This window comes from Salvia hispanica, chromosome 6, assembly GCF_029641045.1.
Source record: "Salvia hispanica isolate PSC_SH4W2 chromosome 6, Shi_PSC_v1, whole genome shotgun sequence".
Lineage (NCBI taxonomy): Eukaryota > Viridiplantae > Streptophyta > Magnoliopsida > Lamiales > Lamiaceae > Salvia > Salvia hispanica.
The window spans coordinates 43,841,999-43,866,437 of NC_142697.1; the positions used below are offsets into that span (position 1 = coordinate 43,841,999).

General features: G+C 39.3%; 5 protein-coding genes across 5 annotated transcripts; all 5 read left to right on the top strand.

Annotated features, from left to right (window-relative positions):
• The first annotated feature begins 2,109 nt into the window (after positions 1-2,109).
• LOC125203796 (Subtilase family protein) lies at positions 2,110-6,490 on the top strand. The gene is made up of 10 exons (XM_048102246.2): positions 2,110-2,712; positions 3,230-3,383; positions 3,514-3,911; positions 4,003-4,098; positions 4,176-4,248; positions 4,371-4,653; positions 4,748-5,079; positions 5,156-5,426; positions 5,543-5,824; positions 5,897-6,490. The coding sequence occupies exons 1-10, from the start codon at positions 2,480-2,482 to the stop codon at positions 6,316-6,318; spliced, it is 2,544 nt and encodes an 847-aa protein (XP_047958203.1). The 5' UTR covers positions 2,110-2,479; the 3' UTR covers positions 6,319-6,490.
• Positions 6,491-6,933: 443 nt separating this feature from the next.
• LOC125206977 (uncharacterized) lies at positions 6,934-9,112 on the top strand. Its single transcript, XM_048106188.2, has 2 exons — positions 6,934-7,773; positions 7,860-9,112. The coding sequence occupies exons 1-2, from the start codon at positions 6,974-6,976 to the stop codon at positions 9,013-9,015; spliced, it is 1,956 nt and encodes a 651-aa protein (XP_047962145.2). The 5' UTR covers positions 6,934-6,973; the 3' UTR covers positions 9,016-9,112.
• Positions 9,113-11,548: 2,436 nt separating this feature from the next.
• LOC125208195 (uncharacterized) lies at positions 11,549-13,255 on the top strand. Its single transcript, XM_048107779.2, has 2 exons — positions 11,549-11,781; positions 11,866-13,255. The coding sequence occupies exons 1-2, from the start codon at positions 11,678-11,680 to the stop codon at positions 13,160-13,162; spliced, it is 1,401 nt and encodes a 466-aa protein (XP_047963736.1). The 5' UTR covers positions 11,549-11,677; the 3' UTR covers positions 13,163-13,255.
• Positions 13,256-14,522: 1,267 nt separating this feature from the next.
• LOC125208466 (alpha-glucosidase) lies at positions 14,523-18,575 on the top strand. The gene is made up of 5 exons (XM_048108092.2): positions 14,523-14,829; positions 15,710-16,350; positions 16,433-16,663; positions 16,739-17,385; positions 17,608-18,575. The coding sequence occupies exons 1-5, from the start codon at positions 14,540-14,542 to the stop codon at positions 18,487-18,489; spliced, it is 2,691 nt and encodes an 896-aa protein (XP_047964049.2). The 5' UTR covers positions 14,523-14,539; the 3' UTR covers positions 18,490-18,575.
• A 2,394-nt stretch (positions 18,576-20,969) lies between these two features.
• Positions 20,970-24,238, top strand: LOC148923865 (alpha-glucosidase-like). The gene is made up of 5 exons (XM_089061278.1): positions 20,970-21,217; positions 21,424-22,094; positions 22,194-22,424; positions 22,502-23,145; positions 23,229-24,238. Exons 1-5 carry the CDS (start codon positions 20,985-20,987, stop codon positions 24,093-24,095), a joined length of 2,646 nt encoding a protein of 881 aa, XP_088917404.1. The 5' UTR covers positions 20,970-20,984; the 3' UTR covers positions 24,096-24,238.
• Positions 24,239-24,439: the final 201 nt, after the last annotated feature.

The window sequence follows — 24,439 nt, forward strand, 5'->3', positions numbered from 1 at the left end:
GTAATCATTTTAAGAATCGGATTCTCTTCTTTAATCTTTTCAAATAAAACAAAAATAAAAATAAAATAAAATCAAACGTCTCTCGTAAAATTGGCCTTTTTACTTTAGATATTTTTAGTCATAATTGATAATCAAATTGATCCTTTTTATTGTGGGGAGGCATGAAGAGATGGAATCATTATAATCCACTTACTATTGGAACAATGATAATATCGATTACACCACATGCATTAATTCATTTTTTAATTAATCTCCAAATACTATATAGCATAATCGTGTGATCGATACATAATTAATTCAGAAATCATAGATACGCCATCGCTAATTGGTGAATTAATTGAAGTACGTATCCATGTTCGATTCTTGACATTATAATTGGTGGAAATAATTGGTTGATGAGAAAACACAATATATAAATAAATTAGGTATTTTTAACTTTTTGAGATCAAGAATTTGTTCTTTTATTTAATTATTATTTGGAATTACACGTGTTGTTGTCACGTTGAATACCTCCAAAAGTGTAGAATTATTTGTTGTCACTTAATTAATAAATAATGATATACGTGCTTATACATCATTGTGGTATCCTACCCATCCATTTTGACTTCATATTAATATATACTTTTTTATTTGAGATTCTTCTTTTCCCTTTATATCTTTAATGGAGTATATTTTATGATACACAAGTACAAAAACAATCTAATATATTTTCGATCTTATATTAAATATGAGTTATCTTATGAATCATAAATATATGAGTCGTAAAGTAGAGCATTATTTTAAGCAATAAACAAAATACTACTCCATAATCATAAAATATTTTCTGGGGGGAAATCGAAAGAAAATGAACATGCAATGCTAAATAAATGTGTGCATAATTTTATGATAAAAATGATTCCATTAGTAGTGCTCCCCATTTGAGTGCCAGAAAATGAGGGTATGATAATATGCTTTAATAATGGCCCCATTTTTTTAATGCTGACCACATCTACACTTTAGTCTTTACATTTCACAATTACCAACCATGCATTACTCTTTTCCTACTCTTATTCACTTCTACATTTTAAGTTTATATATTAGTATGATTGTATGAGAAAATAAAATTTATAAACTAACAATATTTTTATCTTTTCTTTTCTATTTTTATTTCTCTTTGGATCTTGTTGGAACTTAAAAGGCATTATAAGAGCATCTCCATGAAGGGAATATATATAGAAAATGTATATCTATTCATCTATTAAAAAAGAAAAATTATCTTTTTAAAAAGTAACAAACTTCAAAAGAAAAAAAGTTTTGGAAAAAAATAGAAAGATAAATTATTTCTAAATAAAAAAAATAGTACAAGAAGCATTCCAAAACACAAAATTTTATATTTTCTCAAATACCTTCTCCTTGGAGAATGATGACATAAAAAGAATGCAAATATGGTAGTTATAAGATTTTACTCCCTCTGTCCCACATAATTTGACCTAGTATTCCATTTTGGGCCGTCCCACATAATTTGACACACTTCACTTTTATCATTTTCGGCAGTGGACCTCATATTCCACTAACTCATTCATACTCACATTTTATTATAAAATTAATACTTTAAAAATAAGACCCACATCTCACTAACTTTTTCAACTCACTTTCCATTAGATTTCTTAAAACCCATGACGGATCAAAGTGTCGTAAATTATGTGGGACGGAGGGAGTACTTCTATATTAATGGAAAGGTAAATAATACAGTCTCGTATGCTCTAATAGCTCTCCCAATGGCTCCTTTAACCGTCAATAAGTAAAAAAATGGAGTAGTAATTTCTTACCATTCGGTAAAACATTTTGGGCAGTTTTCATCACTATCAAAGGGCAAGAATGAAGATACAGACAATCTAAAACCTAGTTGAAAGAAAACGAATAACACCAAAAGATAAAAGATCCAATTTTTTTCAATATACCCGTTGATGATTTTGTTTACTTGTAAACAAAAACGTTTATCTACACGCCGCCCAAGTCTAGGTGGCAGATTCACTCCTGTCTTTATCTTTCTTAAATTACATTTATAAATTCACTTCAAAGTAATGTAAGCAAAATAAGGATGGAAATAAATGCCACATTATTAATGAACAGACAGCAGTCAATAGCATCATACTCCTGCCTAACATTTGTGTGTACCTATTAAATTAATTTTATAATAAATGCAGATATTTAAGTGAGTAGTGGAGTGAGTGTGAAAAAGGGTTCATCTTTTCTTCTTCTACTGTAAAAGGGAGAAGCTTGTGCTGGAAAACCATTAAAGGGCTGTGAGTCTGCACATCTCGGAATTGGAGCAAGGGTTGTACCTCTGCATTTCAAGAAAGTGGGAAAGATTGAATCTTGGCGAAATGGGAGGTTGTACTTCTTGAAGAAAGCGACGTACCTTCCCACCTTCCCATTCAAGGAAGAATTCTGTGCTTCTTAGGTTTTGGGTCATTGCTAAAAAGGAGAAGCTTTTGCAATGCTGATGGAGGGCAGGTGGGGAGTTGGGTTTTGGGGTGTAATGCTGTGTTTGGCTGTGTTTGTGGGGTGCAGCTGTGCTCAGGGTGATGCAGATAATGTTACTGCTGTGTATATTGTCACTCTCAAACAAGCCCCAGCTTCTCACTTATATGATGAGCTTAGAGTTAAGAAGGGGCACCATGTTAAAGGCAATGGGTCTGAGGGAATGAGTAGATTTGATAAACCTGCAAGGTACAATTTTTATTGAGAATTTTGTTTTAATTCGAGTGTATGTTTGCTATGGTGAGATTGAATTTTTTTCCCCTGATGTTCTGTGTTTTGTTTTGTATTTGTTGAGTTATTTTTAGTTTTTCTTGAATTAAATGCTGTTTCTAATCTAGTGGCAAGTTTGAGTAATTTTGTCCGTTTTTGTTGTAGTTGGGTTTTGCATATTTTGGGAAGCTAATTTGTATTTTATTGCACTTGAGGTGCATTTGATTCTGGCATTCAGGCTCAATCAAAGAATTGTTTTGTTTCCTTTGTTGGAAAACATTAAGTTATTAATGTCTATAAAGCTCTTATCTTTGTAAGAAGCATTACTGTATACTGTAGTGAATTAGCCTCTTGTAAGAAAATGTTAAGTGATATTGTTCGAAATTGTCATTTGCATTTGGCAATTAGGGCTATAGATTTCCTATTTATTGACTGTGTTCTTATTATCACTGATAAAATCATGGTAGTTAATGTGCTTCAACTGTGGTGAAATCAGAAATGCGTCAAGGACGGATAGGGGCCATAAGCCATACGTAGACCGTGTGCATGATTCTCTGTTAAAACAAGCATTGAGGGGTGAAAGCTATCTAAAGCTCTACAGCTACCGTTACCTAATCAATGGATTTGCTGTGCTTGTCACTCAGCAGCAGGTTAGTAAGGTCCCGAGTTTGGTCATTGCCTCGTGGCCTAATACATCGAGCAGCAAGTGTATGTGTGCGTGTTATGCTTCCTGTGTTATGTTGTCTGTGTTCATTGTGTGTTTTGATGATGTTTTTGAAGGCTTACAAGCTGTCAACGAGGAGCGAGGTGTCGAATGTGGTATTGGATTTCTCAGTCAGGACTGCTACTACTCATACACCACAGTTTCTTGGTCTTCCTCAAGGTGCGTGGGCACAAGAAGGCGGATTTGATACAGCGGGAGAAGGGATTGTCATTGGATTTATCGACACTGGGATTGATCCCACACACCCTAGCTTCTCTGATAATTCGCCTGACAAGCCATACCCCGTTCCACAGCACTTCTCAGGAATCTGTGAGGTCACACGAGACTTTCCATCCGGATCCTGCAACAGAAAGCTCGTTGGGGCTCGCCATTTTGCAGCCTCTGCGATCACTAGAGGGATTTTTAATGCCACACAGGACTATGCTTCGCCATTTGATGGTGATGGCCATGGGACGTATGTGTTCTCCATCTGCCTTTACTATTATTACGTAATTGCGTAATTGTATTTGTTATATTCCTTTGCGTTTATACGGAAACTATTGCAGGCACACAGCGGCTACTGCAGCAGGAAATCATGGAATTGAAGTTGTGGTAGCTGGACATACCTTTGGAAATGCCAGTGGAATGGCTCCTCGTTCGCAGTAAGAATCTTGCTTCGACTTTCTATTTGTTATCCGTATGCTGACTTATGAATTGATCTGATTCTGATATGTTACAGCGTTGCTGTTTATAAGGCGTTATACAAGAGCTTTGGAGGCTTCGCTGCAGATGTGGTTGCTGCCATAGATCAAGTAAGAATGTATTTCATATGTACCCATTCTTCATCAAAATCAGCCTTTCTTCTTCTTATGAGCGAGTTTTTGTTATTCGATATCACATTGGATTTCCATTATCATGTTTTTTGCTTTCGTAGGCTGCACAGGATGGAGTGGACATAATAAGCTTGTCGATAACACCAAACAGGCGACCTCCCGGCATTGCCACTTTCTTTAATCCCATAGACATGGCTTTGCTATCGGCCGTCAAGGCAGGGATTTTTGTTGTGCAGGCAGCAGGAAACACCGGGCCGTCTCCCAAGAGCGTCTCTTCTTTTAGCCCGTGGATCTTCACCGTTGGGGCTGCAACTCACGACCGGACCTATAGTAACTCTATAGTCCTTGGCAACAACATCACAATCTCTGGAGTCGGACTTGCTCGTAAGCCTCATAGTTCAAATTCTTGATCAACTGCTACATATGGTGTCGATTGAATAGCATGCGATTAACTCGTTCTTTTATCTGTTTTCTCCAGCTGGGACCGATGAAGGCTCAATGTACACGTTAGTTTCTGCTATCCACGCCTTAAACACAACAACAGCAGCTGCGAATGACTTGTATGTTAGCGAATGCCAAGACGCCAGCAACTTCAATCAGAGTGTTGTCAAAGGGAATCTTCTGATCTGCAGCTACTCTATTCGGTTCGTTCTCGGCCTCTCCACCATCAAACAAGCCCTAGAGACCGCAGACAACCTCAGTGCAGCTGGCGTCGTGTTCTACATGGATCCATATGTTATCGGCTTCCAGCTCAACCCAGTCCCAATGAGGATCCCGGGTATTATAATCCCATCACCAGACGATTCAAAAGTGAGTATGCTTGCTTCCGACTTCCTAGCACAAAATTATCGTTCCATAACGTGTATACACTGATATATTGATGCAGATCTTTCTACATTATTACAATTCTTCTTTGGAGAGAGATGATAGCTCAAAGGAAATAGTTAGATTTGGGGGATTAGCAAGTGTTTCTGGTGGAATAAAAGCAAATTTCAGCCACTCTGCTCCTAAGGTTATGTATTATTCTGCTAGGGGGCCAGATCCAGAAGACAATTCTCTTGCTAACGCCGACATACTAAAACCGAACGTCGTTGCACCCGGGAACTTCATATGGTCTGCGTGGAGCTCGCGTGGCCAGGAGTCTATCGAGTTTCGAGGTATAACTTCGTTTAAGAGGATCAATTATAGTTCCTCATTTAATCCGTGACCAAGATAACTTTGCCAATTAAGTTGCGCTTCATCATCGAGCTCACCGTTTTCTTGACTAGTGTAGGTGAGAGCTTTGCAATGATGTCTGGAACAAGCATGGCAGCTCCTCACATTGCTGGACTTGCAGCCTTGATCAAGCAGAAGTTCCCTTCTTTCTCTCCGTCCGCGATCGGATCCGCCCTCTCGACAACGGCATCCCTCAACGACAAAAAGGGTGGGCCGATCATGGCCCAGCGCGCCTACACCAACCCCGACGTGAACCAGTCTCCGGCCACTCCCTTCGACATGGGGAGCGGATTCGTCAATGCCACCGGAGCGTTGGATCCCGGCCTCATTCTTGATTCGGGTACGTCCCCCTCTTTCGCTCTACGCCCGTTAAATTACTAAACTAACTAACGTAAGTGGTTTTACTGCGCAGGCTATGATGATTACATCTCGTTCCTGTGCGGAATCAACGGCTCGTCTCCTGTAGTCCTGAACTACACGGGAACGAGCTGCGGGGGTCCGACCTTGAACGCCACCGACCTCAACCTGCCCTCGATCACGGTATCGAAGCTGAACCAGTCCGTGACCGTGCAGCGAGTCGTGACAAACGTCGGTGGCAACGAGACATACAGCGTCGGGTGGACCGCGCCTTATGGAGCCTCGGTGAAGGTGACGCCGGCGCACTTCTCGATCGGCGGTGGAGAGAAGCAGGTGTTGAGTGTGTTCATTAGCGCCACCATGAACAGTTCAGTGGCAAGCTATGGGAGGATAGGGTTGTTTGGGAATCAAGGCCATTTGGTTAATATTCCTATCTCTGTTATTCTCAAAATTTCATACAATAACACTGCTGGCTGATTAGTGATTACACCACCTTATTATAACTCTAAACAACATTTTGATTTTTTGATTGGTTACTCTGTAAATTCTTTGAGATGCAGAAATAGTAGTTGCCTGTTGACTGTCATCAGCCTTTGTAGTAGTATATGTTATTGTTCATTAGTGCTACCAAAATCTTTCTTTTTTTTTATTTTGCACCAAAGATTCCTGCTTTAACAAAATGCCACAAACAGAAATATCAATTCCATAAAAAAAACAAAAGACAGATGTTATTAAAGAGAAAGCCAAATTCAAAGATAAAGAGAAAAAAACAAAAGACAAAGTTAAAGAGAAAGGCAGTGATTGTTTGATTATGTTCTTTTTCCATATTGTGATTAGATATGTAACAGCAATATATATACTCAAAAACAAGCTGAACCATTCAGTTTGTGCTTTTAAAAAAGAAAAATTCTTAAAGCAGTCTACATAATTAGACTCATCAATCACTAAAAGATAATTACATGTAACAGAGAAAGGCAGTACCAAAGAAAAAGAAGATTCTTTGAGTGAAATGCTTTGTTGTTGATGTTGAATGACTTTAGCGATGTGTGTGCTATATGTTTGCTATAAAATGTTTGAAAGATGGGATATAGTTTGTCGGTAAAATTTTTCCAAAATTAGGAAACAACACATAATGAGTGAGAAAAAAACAAAGATAGAGATGGAGGATGAGAGAGAGATGATCGATCATTGGAGCCACGAGCATCCACTCACTCTGGTGGAAACTCGTGAACGAGATTATTGTTATGGTTGTGAATTACGGTTTGGTAGCGGGGAGCAAGCTTATGGATGCAGCATCAATGGATGTGAGTATCCAAATCTATTACATGAAGAATGTGCAGAGATGGCGAGAGAGATACGGCTTCCATTGTACCACCCTCAACACATACTCATCCAACGGCACGAACCAGACCTATACGTGTGTTCTATCTGTGGAAGGGTGATTTGGAGCATTGGTTACAAATGTACAAGCGCAAAATGCAAGTTCCAGATGCACCTGAGATGCGTGGAAGAAAGTGACCTGATCGACGCAGCAGCAACCCGTCATGAGGATGAGCAAAGGCACACCATCATACATCATCCAAGTCACCCCAACCACAAGTTGAAGTTCTGGAGGAAAAGGTGCACCTTCAAGTGCAATGCTTGCGGCATCAGGCGCAGGGATAGTTCGTATGTATGCACCGCAGATGCTTGCCAATATTGGCTCCATGAGAAATGTGTTTCCTTGCCTCAAAACATCAAGAGGGAATACCATCATCACTCTCTTTCTCTCTCATTTCATGTGCCAAAAGAATATATCAGATTGGACTACAAATGTAATGTATGCAGCATATCTTTTTCACCCAACTATTGGATATATCATTGTCCAATCTGCAGATATATCGTCCACATCAAGTGTTCCTTCGACATGCCACCTCCCCCTCTTGTCATTGGGTATAATTTATTTCTACATCATTCATGCCGTGTCATTACTTGTTAGATTATCCTTACTTATTGTCATGTGTTTTTATGTCCACAAGAAATATCGGGGAAGGCGTGATCCATCTTCCAATAAATGAGGTGGTAGAGGAACTCGTTACACCTTTTGTGATGAGACAAAGAGGAGGAACAGCATTGCAACCACCCATCAACATACCTAATGATGAAGATGATCAGTTGGTGAAGGTGAAATATAAGTTCATTCATCACCAACATCAACTAACTTTACACTCATCGGATCATCAAAACCAAGAAGAAGAAGACGAGGAGAATTATGGAGTGAGATCAGAATTGATATGTGATGGATGCATCACTCCTATATCAACATCAACTAGTAAGTATTACTATATGAGTTGCAGTGAATGCAAATACAATCTTCACATCGCTTGCTTTCACTTGCCACCTCGCCTCCCGTCTCTTCCGCTCCACCAACAACATCATGATGATGTTCATCACTTACTCCTCCAATCTTGTGACAAACTTCAGCCTTGGAAGTGGCAACATTGCGACGTCTGTTGGTATCGTATGAACGGGTTGTTTTACGCTTGTGGAAAGTGCAACTTCAAAGTAGATATCGAGTGCGCTTGTATGACGGATACCATACATCACGCAGGTCACCCGCAGCATCTCCTCGAGCATGTGGCTCAGCCGGATCTAAAAAGAGATGCCAAGTCATGGCGCTTCATGTGCGCGGCCGGTTGTGGCTACGTCATAGACAACGTTTGTTACAGGTGCTGCAACAACTCATGTGATTTCATGGTGCACGTTAGATGTGCTGTGTTGCCTGCATCAGTCAGCAGCCTTAGATGGGACGAGCGCCACCCGCTGATGTTGACATACGACGCGACTCTCAATCGCCCTGGCGATTTCTACTGCGATCAATGTGAAACGCGGATGAATCCCAAGAGGTGGATGTATCGCTGCCGCGCCTGCGATCTCTCCTTCCATCCTAGATGCTTTAAAACTGTATCCGGCTTATGGAGACACATGAAGTTGGGACAGAAATATGTGAACGAGGCAGCTCATCGACACCGTCTCACATATCAACTTCTCACCAAAAAACGCCGTTGCGACATTTGTGGTTGTAATAAATTTGAATGTGATGGATTTTACTGTGCATCGTGCAACTTCTTCATATGTCTCGACGACTGCGGGGCAAAAATGATCGGTGCTGGAGACATGAAGGCCGTGGATTAATTGAGAGAAATTATTTATTTCAGATATCATATGTTCAGTCCTGTCTAGAATGATGATACACATATTCTACTAATGTTGATTTTGTTTTCCTCTTTCCTCTTGTATTCCTTATGTCTATTCTATGTGTACTTATTTCATTTGTTTTCCATTCAACATCAGAAAAAAAAAAAAAAAAATCCTACGCAGACATCACCTCATACAAGTTTTCTATTATACGTAAGCTACTTGAATTTTTCATAGTGAAATGATTAGAATGAATCCAATTAAATTTGTTTTTTTGGGCGATTTTCAAATTATATGAACCAAAATTTGACCACAATTTATTGTTCTTTTGGCGATTACTTACATAAAATTCTATCCAACTATCCTCATATACTACTATAAGAGAAATTTTCATGATTCTTTTGTCATTTTACCTGAAATTCTATCCGACTATCCTCATATAACACGGTATAGTAAATCGATAAATTCAAAGGAAAAACAAATAATACGCCAATTTTATTTACTACATTTAATAATATATCGATTAAGTGACACAAATACTGTGTAATGGGAATAAAATTGTTGTAAACAAGAAAGAAATAAAGTTGAAATATATACTATTAAGAGGTGTTGTTTTTGGATTTCATTATTAATGGAGTTATATGGCATTTGAGAAAAAAGTAAAGGGATGATGGTTATAAGTTTGGTCAAGAAATTTGGTACTTTCATGAATTTTTTTTGAAATTGAAATATTAAATTATAAAGTTTTACTTTTGCTTATCCGTCATAAATCAGACATTTTTTTTTGTAAATATAAGTTTTTAATAGATTTATGTTTTTTTTGTTATCTAAACTTTGCAAGAATCACGGTGACTAACTAATTTTGACTATTCATATTGATTATCCATGACTTTAGGATACTCTACTGGAAATTTTGAATATATGCCACAGAAATACAGACTTCAAATTAATATAGGAGTATTTACTTATTTTGAATAATGTATATTCAGTTTTCAAATTCCAATCATCATTTTTTATTTTTTAATCCATAGTAGACATTTTATTTTGTTAGATCATTTTATAAACTTTTGTTTATTATATTCTTATACTATATTTTATTTTACTATGATCTTTACAATTTTTTGTTTTATTACATCCTTACTAATGCATTTTGATTTAAGAGATTTTTTAGTTGAATATTTATTAAATTCGTAATTCAATTAAGATTTCTTATATTAGTAAATATTTTTTTCATTCTATTATTTATTTCGAAATTACTTCAGTTGCAATATCGACTCAAGATTCATTGGAAAATAATCAATTTATAGTTAGCATAAATATTAACGGTGTTAGTAATATTTTCATTTTCCAATGATTCTTGAGTCGATATTGCAATTAAAGTATTTCCAAAATAAATATCTGAAAAATAAATAAATTTAGTTAGCATAAAAAAGTTAATTAAACTTTGATGTTCATTAAATAATGATTCAATCAAATTAAAAATAAAAGTTTAAAAACTTCTTAAATCAAATGTAGTAATAAAAGTAACTAATATATAATGAAACAGAAATATCAGTTCCATAAAGAAAACAAAAGACAAAGATGTTACTCCTATTAAAGAAAAAGCCAAATTCAAAGATAAAAGAAAAACAAAAGACAAAGATAAAGAGAGAGGCAGTGATTGTTTGATTACGTTCTCTTTCCATATTGTGATTAGAGATGTAACAGCTATATACACTCAAAAACAAGCTGAACCATTCAGTTTGTGCTTTTAAAAAAGATAAATTCTTAAAGCAGTCTACATAATAATTAGAATCATCACTAAAAGCAAATTACATGTAACAGGGAAAGGCAGTAACACTGAAATGCTTTGTTGTTGATTTTGAATGATTTTATTGATGTGTGTGCTATATGTTTGCTATAAAATGTTTGAAAGATGGGATATAGTTTGTCAGCAAAATTTTTCCAAAATTAGCAAACAACACATAATGAGTGAGAAAAAAACAAAGATAGAGATGAAGGAGGACGAGAGAGAGATGATCGATCATTGGAGCCACGAGCATCCACTCACTCTGGTGGAAACTCGCGAAGGAGATTACTGTTATGGTTGTGAAGTGCTGTTTGGCAGCAGGGAGCAAGCTTATGGATGCAGCATCAAAGAATGTGAGTATCCAAATCTATTACACGAAGAATGTGCAGAGATGGCGAGAGAGATACGGCTTCCATTGCACCACCCTGAAGACATTCTCATCCTACGGCTCGAACCAGATCTATACAGGTGTTCCATCTGTGGAAAGGTGATTTGGAGCATTGGTTACCAATGTACAGGCTCAGGATGCAGGTTCCAGATGCACCTGAGATGCGCGCAACAGAAGGACCTGATCGATGCAGCAGCAGTCCTTGATGATGATGAGCAAAGGTGCGCCATCATACATCATCCAAGTCACCCCAACCACAATTTGAAGTTGTGTAGGAGAAGGTGCTCCTTCAAGTGCGATGCTTGTGGCACCAGGCGCAAGGATAGTTCTTATGTATGCACCGCAGATGCTTGCCAATATTGGATCCATGAGAAATGTGCTTCCTTGCCTCAAAACTTCATGAGGGAAGACCATCATCACTCTCTTTCTCTCTCTTTTTATGTCCCATCAGAATATATCAGATTTGGCTACAAATGTGATGTATGCAGCATATCTTTTTTACCCAAATATTGGATGTATCATTGTCCCATCTGCAGATATATCGTCCACGTCTCTTCGACAGGCCGCCTCCCCCTCGCGTCACTGAGTATAATTTATTTCTACATCATGTCATTACTTGTTAAATTATGGTTATCCTTTATTAATTTTCATGTGTTTTTATGTCCACCAGAAATGAGAAAGGCGTGATCCATCTTCCAATAAATGAGGTGGCAGAGGAACTCATTACACCTTTTGTGATGAGACAAAGAGGAGGAACAAAATTGCATCCACCCATCAGCATGCCAAATGATGCAGATGAGTTGGTGAAGGAGAAATATGAGTTGTGTCATCACCAACATCCACTAACTTTAATCTCATCGGATCATCAAAGCCAAGAAGAAGAAGAAGACGAGGAGAACTATGGAGTGATCTCGAAATTGATATGCGATGGGTGCAACACTCCTATATCAAAGCAATACTATATGAGTTGCAGTGAATGCAAATACAATCTTCACATCGCTTGCTTTCACTTGCCGCCTCGCCTCCCGTCTCTTCCACTCCACCAACAACATGATGATGATGACGATGATGATGACGACGATGATGATGATGATGACGATGACGATGACGATGACGATGAAGATGACGACGACGACGACGACGACGATGATGATGATGATGATGATGCTGGTGGTGGTGGTGGTCGTGGTGGTGGTGGTGGTGATGATGATGATCACTACCTACTCCTCCAATCTTGTGACAAACTTCAGCCTTGGAAGTGGGAGCATTGCAGTGTCTGTCGCTATCGAATGAACGGGTTGTTTTACGCTTGTGGAAAGTGCAACTTCAAAGTGGATATCGAGTGCGCTTCTCTGACGCGTACCATACATCACGCAGCTCACCCGCAGCATCTCCTCAAGCACGTGGCTCAGTCGGATCTACAAAGAAAAGCCAACTCATGGCGCTTCACGTGTGCGGCTGGTTGTGGCTACATCGTAGACAATTATGATTGTTACAAGTGCTGCACCAACTCATGTGATTTCATCGTGCACGTTAGATGCGCAGTGTTGCCGGCGTCAGTGAGCAGCCGCAGATGGGACGAGCGCCACCCGCTGCTGCTGACGTACGACGCCACTCTCGATCGCCCTGGCGATTTCTACTGCGATCAATGTGAAACGCAAATGAATCCCAAGAGCTGGATGTATCACTGCCGCGCCTGCGATCTGTCCTTCCATCCGAAATGCTTTAAAACTGTATCCGGCTTATGGAGACACATGAAGTTGGGGCAGAAATATGTGAACGAGGCAGCTCATCGACACCGTCTCACCTATCAACTTCTCACCAAAAAACGCCGTTGCGACATTTGTCGCTATGATAAATATGAATGTGTTGGATTTTACTGCGCATCGTGCAACTTCTTCATATGTCTCGACGAATGCGGTGCAAAAATGATCGAAGCTGGAGCCATGAAGGCCGTGATTGATTGAGAGAAATTATTTGTTTCAGATACATTTGTTCAGTCCAGTCTAAAATGATGATGCACATATACTACTCTTTTCTATTGTATTCCTAATGTCTAATTCTATGTGTAGTTATTTCAATATAGTAGTAGTAATTTGTTTTGCAAGTCAATACATCTTCGAATGAGAACAATCTCCACTAAATAAAAAGTCTCAAAGAGTATGTCCACATCAATTTTCCCAAGAATTTCAACTATTGCCTCTTTGTCCCAACAACTAGGACGTTATGCACAATATATGATTAAATATAATTACAATAACCATCTTACTTATCACTAATCACCATCAAGAAAAGCTTAATCGAAACAACACAACATCCAAAATAACAGCACATTTAGAAATTTGAATGTTCATCCATTTGTCTTTTTCCCAAATAGACTACTTCTTGATGTATTTTCACAACAAATGAAATAACCTAACAACACACCGCCCCATGATATGATTCCTATCTTAGACCTCGTTCATATCAAATGATTCTGTGATCTAGTTGCTCTCTCTTTAATTTTTTCTTTTTATGCTTTAAATTTGATCATGAGTTAAACTGAGGAGTCGATAACGTACTTTTCGACTATCTTCAACGAGATTTGAGAAAGAAGAGAAAGTTGGCGCTCACTGATGTGAGAGTGAAGGAGTGTTTAACATATAATTCTGTATTTGATTCAGGTGTAAATTGTTTGAAAATAATAAATTTTTTTATCCAATATTAGTTCGTCCCACAATTTCAAAAAAAGTAAAAAAAAAAAAAAATCATGGTGAAATTGTATTTGATATGACAAAAAAAAAATTCCTAACTACGTACGCAGACATCACCTCATACAAGTTGTCTATATATGTAATCTACTAGAAATTTTCATAGTGAAATGATTAAGAATGAATCCAAATTTGTTTTTTTGTCGATTTTCAAATTATATGAACCAAAATTTGACCACAATTTATTATTCTTTTGGCGATTACATAAAATTCTATCCAACTATCCTCTTATACTACTATAAAAGAAATTTTCATGATTCTTTTATCATTTTACCTGAAATTCTGTCCGACTATCCTCATATAACATGGGATAGTAAATAAATTGAAAGGAAAAACAGATAATACGACAATTTTATTTACGGCTCCATTTAATAAAAAAATATACGACTCTCTATTGCACGATCGTTGTAAATAAAACAAAAAAATGGGTGAAATCGTTATAGAAACGTGAAGAATCGCGTGACTTAAACACCACGACATTAATGCAATCGATAATACACTATAATTAATTTAAAGCTTAGTCGAACTCAATCATTTTCACACCTACATTGGAAAAAATATCACGACTCTATTTATTATTTGCATTATTGGTTGATGTGTCATTCGCTCTATCCACTCATAGAGAGGATACTGATTCATAATTCATTCCTCAATTTCAGTAGAAAAATGGTCGACTCAAAAATCAAAATTTTCCATTTCGTCATTCTCGTCGCCTTCTTCAATCCGTCGCCATTTTCAGCTGCAGCAGAACCAGTCGGATACGGCTACCGTCTCCGATCAGTAAAGGCAGATTCGTCGCAAAAATCTCTCGACGCTCTTCTTCAGCTCATCAATCCCTCCGCCGTTTACGGCGCTGATATTCCGCTCCTCTCTCTCACCGCCAGGTAACAATCGTTCTTCAATCCGAGGCATATTTTTCTTTTCAAAATCGTCTTAATTTGCATATTTTACTGCTTTTTTGTTTTGGGTGTAATTTAGTAAGATTCACTTAATTCGATTTATTTTACTTAATTTTGTGTGTTAATTTAGCATTCGTCGTTAATTAAACGAGTCATTTCGTTAATATCAAACGTTTGTTGCAGTCGACAATCTAAACAGTTTGACTACTTCAGCATTCGTTGCTTAATCTATTTTTATCCGTTTATGTAATGTATCACTTTATTTAGCACTAATTCTATGATATTGTTTTAAATTGTTGAGTAAAGATCTTTGTGTAATTATATAAATCTCAAATTTTTAAAATTATTTTTACTAGTTAGAATTTACATAACTTGAATGAGATGTATTTGATAGGCAATAAATATTCTTTTTGACAAATTGGAACATTTATTTGATTCATTTTAGCATTATGGCTAACAAATTGGATCATTTATTTGGTTCATTTTAGCATTATGGCTAACAAATTGGAACATTTATTTGGTTCATTTTAACACTATAGCTAACAAATTGGAACATTTATTTGACTCATTTTAGCACTATGGCTAACAAATTGGAACATTTATTTGGTTCATTTTAACACTATAGCTAACAAATTGGAACATTTATTTGACTCATTTTAGCACTATGGCTAACAAATTGGAACATTTATTTGGTTCATTTTAACACTATGGCTAACAAATTGGAACATTTATTTGGTTCATTTTAACACTATGGCTAACAAATTGGAACATTTATTTGGTTCATTTTAACACTATGTCTAACAAATTGGAACATTTATTTGACTCATTTTAGCACCATGGCTAATTTTCCAGCAATTTTTCGCAGCTTAGAAACGAAAGACCGTCTAAGAGTAACGATAACCGACGCCAACAAAACTCGTTGGGAAATCCCCAACGAAATCCTCCCCCGTACCCCGCGGCCGCGCCTCGTTTCCCGCTCTCTCCTCTCCTCCGACCTCGTCTTCACCCTCCAAAACACCACCCCCTTTGGCTTTGCCGTCCGCCGCGGCGATGGCTCCACCCTCTTCGACACCGCCCCGGCCAAAGACCAGCCCTCGACGTACCTCGTCTTCAAGGACCAATACCTCCAGCTCTCGTCGTCGCTGCCGCCGCCCCCAAAGTCCAACCTCTACGGCATAGGCGAGCACACCAAGAGCTCCTTCAGGCTCCAGCCTCACCAGACGCTCACGCTGTGGAACGCCGACATCGGCAGCGCCAACATCGATCTAAACTTGTACGGATCGCACCCTTTCTACATGGATGTGCGGCCGAATGGCGTCACTCACGGCGTGCTGCTGCTCAATAGTAACGGCATGGATGTCGAGTATTCTGGCGACCGGATCACGTATAAGGTGATCGGAGGAGTTCTTGATGTGTACTTCTTCGCTGGGCCAACGCCCGAGCTTGTGATGGAGCAGTACACCGAGCTCATCGGCCGCCCTGCTCCCGTGCCTTACTGGTCTTTCGGTCAGGATAAACTGATATTTAACCAAATTTCATACTCCTTTTGAGGACGAATTAAGGCTTGATTTGTTTCTGACTACTATAGGCTTTCACCAGTGCAAGTATGGGTACAAAGATGTGTACGAGGTTGAGAATGTGGTGGCTAACTATGCAAAAGCTAAAATTCCATTAGAAGTGATGTGGACCGACATTGATTACATGGATGCTTACAAAGACTTCACTCTCGATCCTCTCAACTTCCCCGTCGATGAGATGAAGAAATTCGTCGATCAACTCCACAACAACAGCCAAAAATACGTCGTCATTGTCGATCCCGGTAAGATCCCAACACAAAAATCATTAATTACATCAAAAAATCCTAGCTTCGTCACTGACTGTTCGTTGACCGTAGGCATTAGTGTCAACGAGTCCTACCCGACTTACAAGAGGGGAATGCAGGCCGATGTGTTCATCAAGCGAGACGGCGTGCCTTACCTTGGCGAAGTCTGGCCGGGAAACACTTATTTCCCGGACTTCCTCAACCCGGCCACCGGAGAATTCTGGACCAACGAGATCAAGATTTTCTGTGACATTCTTCCGGTGGACGGGCTTTGGATCGACATGAACGAGCTGTCGAACTTCATCACCTCGCCCCCGACTCCGTCTTCCTCCCTGGACAACCCTCCGTACCAGATCAACAACTCCGGCACTAACCGCCCCATCAATGAGAGGACTGTGCCGGCGACGGCTCTGCATTATGGAAATTTAACAGAGTACAATGTGCATAATCTGTATGGTTTTTTGGAGGCCAGAGCTACTCATGCAGCTCTGGTTAAGTCTACCGGGAAACGCCCGTTTGTTCTGAGCAGGTCTACTTTCGTCGGCTCCGGAAAGTACACGGCCCATTGGACAGGCGACAATGCCGCGACGTGGAATGACTTGGCGTACTCTATCCCGAGCGTGTTGAGCTCGGGATTGTTCGGGATTCCGATGGTTGGAGCAGATATATGTGGGTTTGCGCGTAACACGACGGAGGAACTCTGCCGGAGATGGATTCAGGTATGTCTATTACTCTCTCTATATCCATAAAAAACAGTTTCATTGGTGGACGACATAAGTTTTAATTTTAAATTGGTAAAGTACGAGAGAGAAAAATAAATAAAGTGAAGAAAGCTTGATAGAGAAAGATAAAAAAATGAATAATAAATTGGGAGTAGCTTTCCATTTTTAATAGTACTCCCTTCCCTATGAGACTAATTTTGGTGGACGAACTGGTTGCAGTTGGGGGCATTCTATCCCTTTGCCAGGGACCACTCCGACAAAGGCAGCATCTCTCAGGAGCTGTACGTCTGGGAGTCCGTGGCGGCCTCGGCCCGTGAAGTCTTGGGACTTCGCTACAGGCTGTTGCCGTACATGTACACCCAGATGTACGAGGCGAGCACGAAGGGCGTGCCTATCGCTAGGCCACTCTTCTTCTCCTTCCCGGCCGACCCCAACACCTACGGAAACAGCGCGCAGTTCCTCCTTGGGCGGAGCATCCTCGTCTCGCCTGTGCTAGAACAGGGCGCGGTCACGGTGAACGCCTACTTCCCGGCCGGGAACTGGTTCAACATGTTCAACCACTCGAGCGTGGTGAGCGTGAAGCAGGGGAGGTACGTGGAGCTAGACGCCCCGGCCGACAAGATCAACGTGCACGTGGCGGGCGGGAGCATCGTGGCCATGCAGGGCGAGGCTATGACGACAGAGGAGGCGAGGGTGACAGCTTTTCGACTGCTGGTGGTGTTGGGGGAGAGTGGGAATAGCTCAGGGGAAGTGTTCTTGGATGATGGGGAGGGTTTGGAGTTTGCAAGTGAGGGAGGGAAATGGAGCTTAGTGAAGTTTAATGGTGGTTTTGTGGAGAAGGGTGAAGTGGTTGTAGTTGAATCTAAAGTTTTGAATGGGGATTTTGCTTTGGGGAAGAAGTTGGTGATTGATGAGGTGACAGTTCTTGGGGTGAAGAGGGAGTTTGCAAAGGTTAGTGGGATGGGATTGGGAGAGAGGAAGTTTGGTCTAACAGTTGAAGATGACATGAATGGATTTCATAGGGTGGAGTTGTCCAAATTGGGGTTACCATTGGGGAAAGAGTTTAGGATGCAAATCTCACCGTGGAATGTGTCGATTTGAGTGACAAAAATACTATGTAATGGGAATAAAATTGTTGAAAACAAGAAAGGAATAATGCTGCAAAGAGGTGGTGTTTTTGGATTTCACTATTGGAGTTGTATCACTTGTGTGGCACTTGAGATAAAATAAAGGGAGGATGATTATAAGATTGGTCAAAAAAATTGGTATGTTTCATGAATTTTAAAATTAAAATATTAAATCATGAAGTTTTAATTATGGTTAATTGTCTTATCCGAGCATAAATCAGACATCTTTTTGTAGGTGTACTGTAAATATAATTTTTTAATAAATTTGTGATTTTTTGTTATCTAAGCTTTGCAAGAATCCCTAGTTGGTGACTAACTAATGATTTTGACTATTCATATTGATTATACATGACTCGCCTCATTTCATAATACGATACTCTACAGGAAATTTTGAATATATGCCACAGAGGTTTAATATAGGAGTATATACTTATATCGAATAATGTATATCCAGTTTTAAAATTCCAATCATCATTTTTTATTTTTTAATCCATATTAGACATTTTATTTTGTTAGATCATTTTATAAACTTTTGTTTTATTATATTCTTATACTATATTTTATTTTACTATGATCTTTGCAATTTTTTGTTTTATTACATTCTTATACTAATTCATACTCTTATTTAAGAGATTTTTTAGTTGAATATTTATTGAATTTAAGAGATTTTTTAGTTGATTTAAGAGATTTTTTAGTTGAATATTTATTGAATTCGTAATTCATTTATGAGTAAATATTTTTTTCATACTCTTATTTATTTTAAAATTAATTTAGTTGCAATATCAACTCAAGATTCATTGGAAATTAATTTAGCTGGACAGATAGAATTTCAGAAAATTGCCAAAAGAATAATGACATTTGGTTAAACTTCTATTAGTATTATGACTTTAAAAATCAGCTAAAAGTTCACAAATTTTGAATTTTATTTCAATCATTTTATAATAAAAAATTCTAAACTCATATGCGACGATGTTCACCTAGGATTTTTTTGCTATCATGTCAGATACAATTCACCATAAGATAATTGAAAATAAACTTCATAATTTTCTGATATAATTTTAAAGTTATGGAACAAACTAAAATTTAATTAAATTTCATAATTTTTCAATAATTTACTTTAGAATCAACTATGTGATTAATTTTTTAATAGCGGAACCCACATAAAAGGCCGGAGAAAATGAGATATTTTGAAGTGTTTGGTTTCAATTTTACCTTAGTCCCAATTTTTAGTATTTTACTATTTTTAATTTATTAATGAAGGAAATTTATTTTTAATTGATTGACTGTTTATTCGATTTTAATTCGGACACAGTGACTCATCATGAACATTTGAATAAAATGCTGTTGAAAATTTTAATTGAGGTATTGTTGATCGAGAAGTATTTTTTGACAAAAACAAAAAAAATTGGCTAAATACTATATTTATGTTGGTGACTAATTAATGATTGTAACTATTCATATTGATTATTCAGGATTTTGCCTCATTTAATAAGAGCATCCGCAGCGGTGCTCTTAGCACCGTCCGTCCGTCCGTGCCGCTGCAGCTCGTCTGTCCGTGCCGCTGAGCACCCATACGTGGCAACGTCTGATTGGCCAACGGCTAATTCGATTTTTTATTTTTATTTTTTTAAAATTCAAAATTTATTTAAAAAAATGTTTTTAAATAAAAAAAAATATTTTTCCACTTTCCAAAAAATTATATTCGTTTTCTACCCACTTTTAATTTATTTTTCAATTTTTTTCACCAAAATTCACATTTTCATCTATAAATACCTCCACTTCAACACAAAAAAAATCACATTCTCCCATCTTTTTTTTTATCATCTACATTCTCTCATCTTTTTTCTTATATTCTCATCTTTGTAGGATTTTAATTATGTATTTTTTTTTATTTTATAGGATTTTAATTATGTAATTTTTATTTTTGAATGTATTTTTATAATGTAGAAATGTTTTTAATAATTAGAGTATTTAAATTGAATAATGGAATGGTGGGACCTTTGAGCTTGTCCTTAGCTAAGAGTACAGATTTGAGTGTTGTGCTCTTAGTTAAGGACAAGGAGTAAAAGTGGGTCCGGGCCCACTTTCGTGCTCTTAGCTAAGAGCACGGATGAGGATGCTCTAATTCGATACTCTACTGGAAATTTTGAATATAGGTCACACAAGTTTAGTAGAAAATTGAAGACTTCAAATTAGTACTACTATATATAGAAATATATTTACGTATACTGAATGCTATATTCAAAATTCCAATCATCATTTTTAATTTTGTACAAATCAAGCAGTGTATAATGAAATTTAATTTACAGTCAACTCTCTTAAAAAGAACACTCAAATTTGAAAATCACGAAATTAATGTACTCCATGTTATCCAAAAACCAAAACCCCATAGACTCTCATCACCTATTATAAATATTGGTCAAATAGCTCTATCTAATCACTCCACAAGTCCACTGTTCTTCTCCAAAAATGATCAGATCAAATTCTACAACTCGTCAATTTCTTTATGTTTGTTTCTTGATTTTATTCACATCTTTAATTAAAGCAGACGATCAACAAGAAGTCGTCGCAAATGGCTACCGCGTTCAATCAGTTAACGCCGATTCATCGGGAAAATCGTTAAAAGTCATTTTACAGCTAATCGACGGCAACAATTCATCCAATTACGGTCCGGATATTCCTCTCCTCGCCCTCACAGCCAGGTAATTACGATACGTTCCGTTATATGTACCGTCTTTTTATATAGATGTCCTAATATAGACCTAAAATCGGTTATTCAGTGTGGATCACCTACACCTTTTCCTGCACCATTTTCTACCCCACTCCTCACAAACATAAAGCAGTGCACACTGCTTCGGAACAAAAAATTGAAAGCTGATAGTACTAATATACATTGATATATTTACAGCTTTGAGACGAAAGACCGTCTCCGAGTGACGATAACCGATGCAAACACCACCCGATGGGAAGTCCCAGACGACATCCTCCCCCGGCCGGCCCGCCCCGACAACCACTCATCACCACATTGTGGCACGCCGATCCTCTCGGACCCCGACTCCGACCTCACCTTCGCCCTCGTAAACAGTAGCACCACCCCATTCGGCTTCATCCTCGGCCGCAGCAGCGGGGACGCCCTCTTCAACGCCACCCCGGCCAACAACAGCCCCTCGACGTACCTCGTCTTCAAGGACCAATACCTCCAGCTCTCGTCGTCGCTCCCACCGCAAAACGGCTCGAACCTCTACGGCATCGGAGAGCACACGAAGGGCTCCTTCAAGCTCCAGCCCGACCAGACGCTCACGCTCTGGAACGCCGACATCGGCAGCGTCAACACCGACGTGAACTTGTACGGGGCCCACCCTTTCTACATGGACGTCAGGCCTAACGGCACAACTCACGGCGTCTTGCTGCTCAACAGTAACGGCATGGACGTCGTCTACTCCGGCGATCGGATCACCTACAAGGTGATCGGAGGAATTCTCGATCTCTACTTCTTCGCCGGTCCGACGCCGGAGCTCGTGATGGAGCAGTACACCGAGCTCATCGGCCGCCCCGCTCCAATGCCTTACTGGTCTTTCGGTAATTCTCACTCGATACAATCATAATTTCAGCTCAATTTGATGAATTTCTGAAAAATTGGGGCTAATTTTGTGAATTGATCATGAACTCCATTTCTAGGGTTTCACCAATGCAGATATGGATACAAAGATGTTCATGATGTCGAAGGCGTCGTCGCCGGCTACAAAAACGCAAGCATTCCATTGGAAGCGATGTGGACAGACATCGATTACATGGATAAATACAAAGATTTCACTCTGGATCCAGTCAATTTCCCCGCCGATTTGATGAAGAATTTCGTCGATGAGCTTCACAAAAATAGCCAGAAATACATCGTCATTGTCGATCCAGGTAAAAATTAAGTTCAATTGAAGAAATTATTCTTCAGAATCGATGAATATGAGCTGAAATTTCACCCAAATCTGCAGGAATTGGCATCGATGAATCGTATGAGACTTACCAGAGAGGATTAAAAGCCGATATTTACATCAAGCGCGACGGCGTTCCGTACGAAGGCCAGGTCTGGCCGGGGAAGACTTACTTCCCCGACTTCCTCAACCCGGCCGCCGGAGACTTCTGGACTAACGAGATCAAAATTTTCCGAGATCTTCTCCCCGTCGACGGACTCTGGATCGACATGAACGAGCTTTCAAACTTCATAACCTCATCCATTTCAAATTCGAGTTTAGACAATCCGCCTTACAAGATCCACAACGGCGGCGGCCAGCGCCCCATTGGCGACCGGACGATTCCGGCCACCGCGCTCCATTTTGGGAACGTGACCGAGTACAATGTGCATAATCTGTATGGATTTCTCGAGTCGAAAGCGACCCATTCTGCCCTAGCGAACGTGACCGGGAAGAGGCCGTTCGTGCTGACACGGTCGACCTTCGTTGGGGCGGGCAAGTACGCCGCGCATTGGACCGGTGACAATGCCGCCAGCTGGAATGACCTCAAGTATACAATCCCGAGCATTTTGAACACGGGATTGTTCGGGATTCCGATGGTCGGAGCCGATATTTGTGGCTTTATGAGAGACACAAATGAGGAACTCTGCAGAAGATGGATTCAGGTATGGTTCCGCTTTAATATAACATAATCTAATTTCTTATAATTTCTGTTTGTATCTTATGGTGTTTTTGTCTTTCTCCGCAGTTGGGGGCATTCTATCCCTTTTCTAGGGACCACTCTGACAAAAACAGTGGCCGCCAAGAACTCTACCTATGGGAGTCCGTGGCGGCCTCTGCCCGCGAAGTCCTTGGACTTCGCTACAGGTTGTTGCCATACATATACACCCTGATGTACGAGGCAAGCACGAAGGGCGTGCCTATTGCAAGGCCACTCTTCTTCTCGTACCCGGCCGACGCCAACACCTACGGAAACAGCGCGCAGTTCCTACTTGGGAGGAGCGTGCTCGTCTCCCCTGTACTAGAACAGGGAGCGGTCACGGTGAACGCCTACTTCCCAGCAGGGAACTGGTTCAACTTGTTCAACTATACGAGCTCGTTGAGCCTCAGCCAAGGGGGGTATGTGCAGCTGGACGCGCCGGCTGAATCGATCAACGTGCACGTTAGCGGTGGGAGCATCATAGCAATGCAGGGCGAGGCTATGACGACGGAGGCAGCGAGGGCGACGGCGTTCCATTTGCTGGTTGTGATTGGAGAGAGTGGGAATAGCTCCGGGCAAGTGTTCTTGGATGATGGTGGTGAGGATTTGGAGTTTGCAAGTGAGGGAGGGGATTGGAGCTTAGTGACATTTAGTGGTGGTTTGGTGGGGAATGAAGTGATTGTTGAATCAAAGGTCTTGAATGGGGATTTTGCTTTGTGTCAAAATTGGATAGTTGGTAGTGCCACCATTCTTGGATTGAGGAAGAATAGCAAACAAGGATGTGATCAGTTGCCTGCTGACAGCAATGGTTTTGTGAAGTTTGAGCTGTCCAATTTAAATTTACCTATTGGGGAAGAGTTCAAGATTCAGACCAATACTTGTCAGCAAAGGAGTTTTAAAAGGTTAAGGGGTTAAGATTTGCTTATTTTTTTATTTATTAATTTCCGGATGGAATAAGCGGAATTGTACCTCTTATTTATGAAGTTGGAGCTGTCCAATTTTGCTTATGTTTTTCATTATGTGTGAAATAAAATGAAATACATGAAAATTCTCTTAAATCGAGTTTTGTATACTTTTATAAGTTTATTCTATCATCCACGGAAATAAATATGAAATTTAATGGAAAATTTTAATATATTGGGCCAACCAACACATGTTCAATTAAATGTGTATGGTTATATATTAAGCCCAATTGAAGATCCACCAATGCTAAGTTATGGGCCTAGGAATATTAAAAAATGTAGATACTAAGTGCTGAT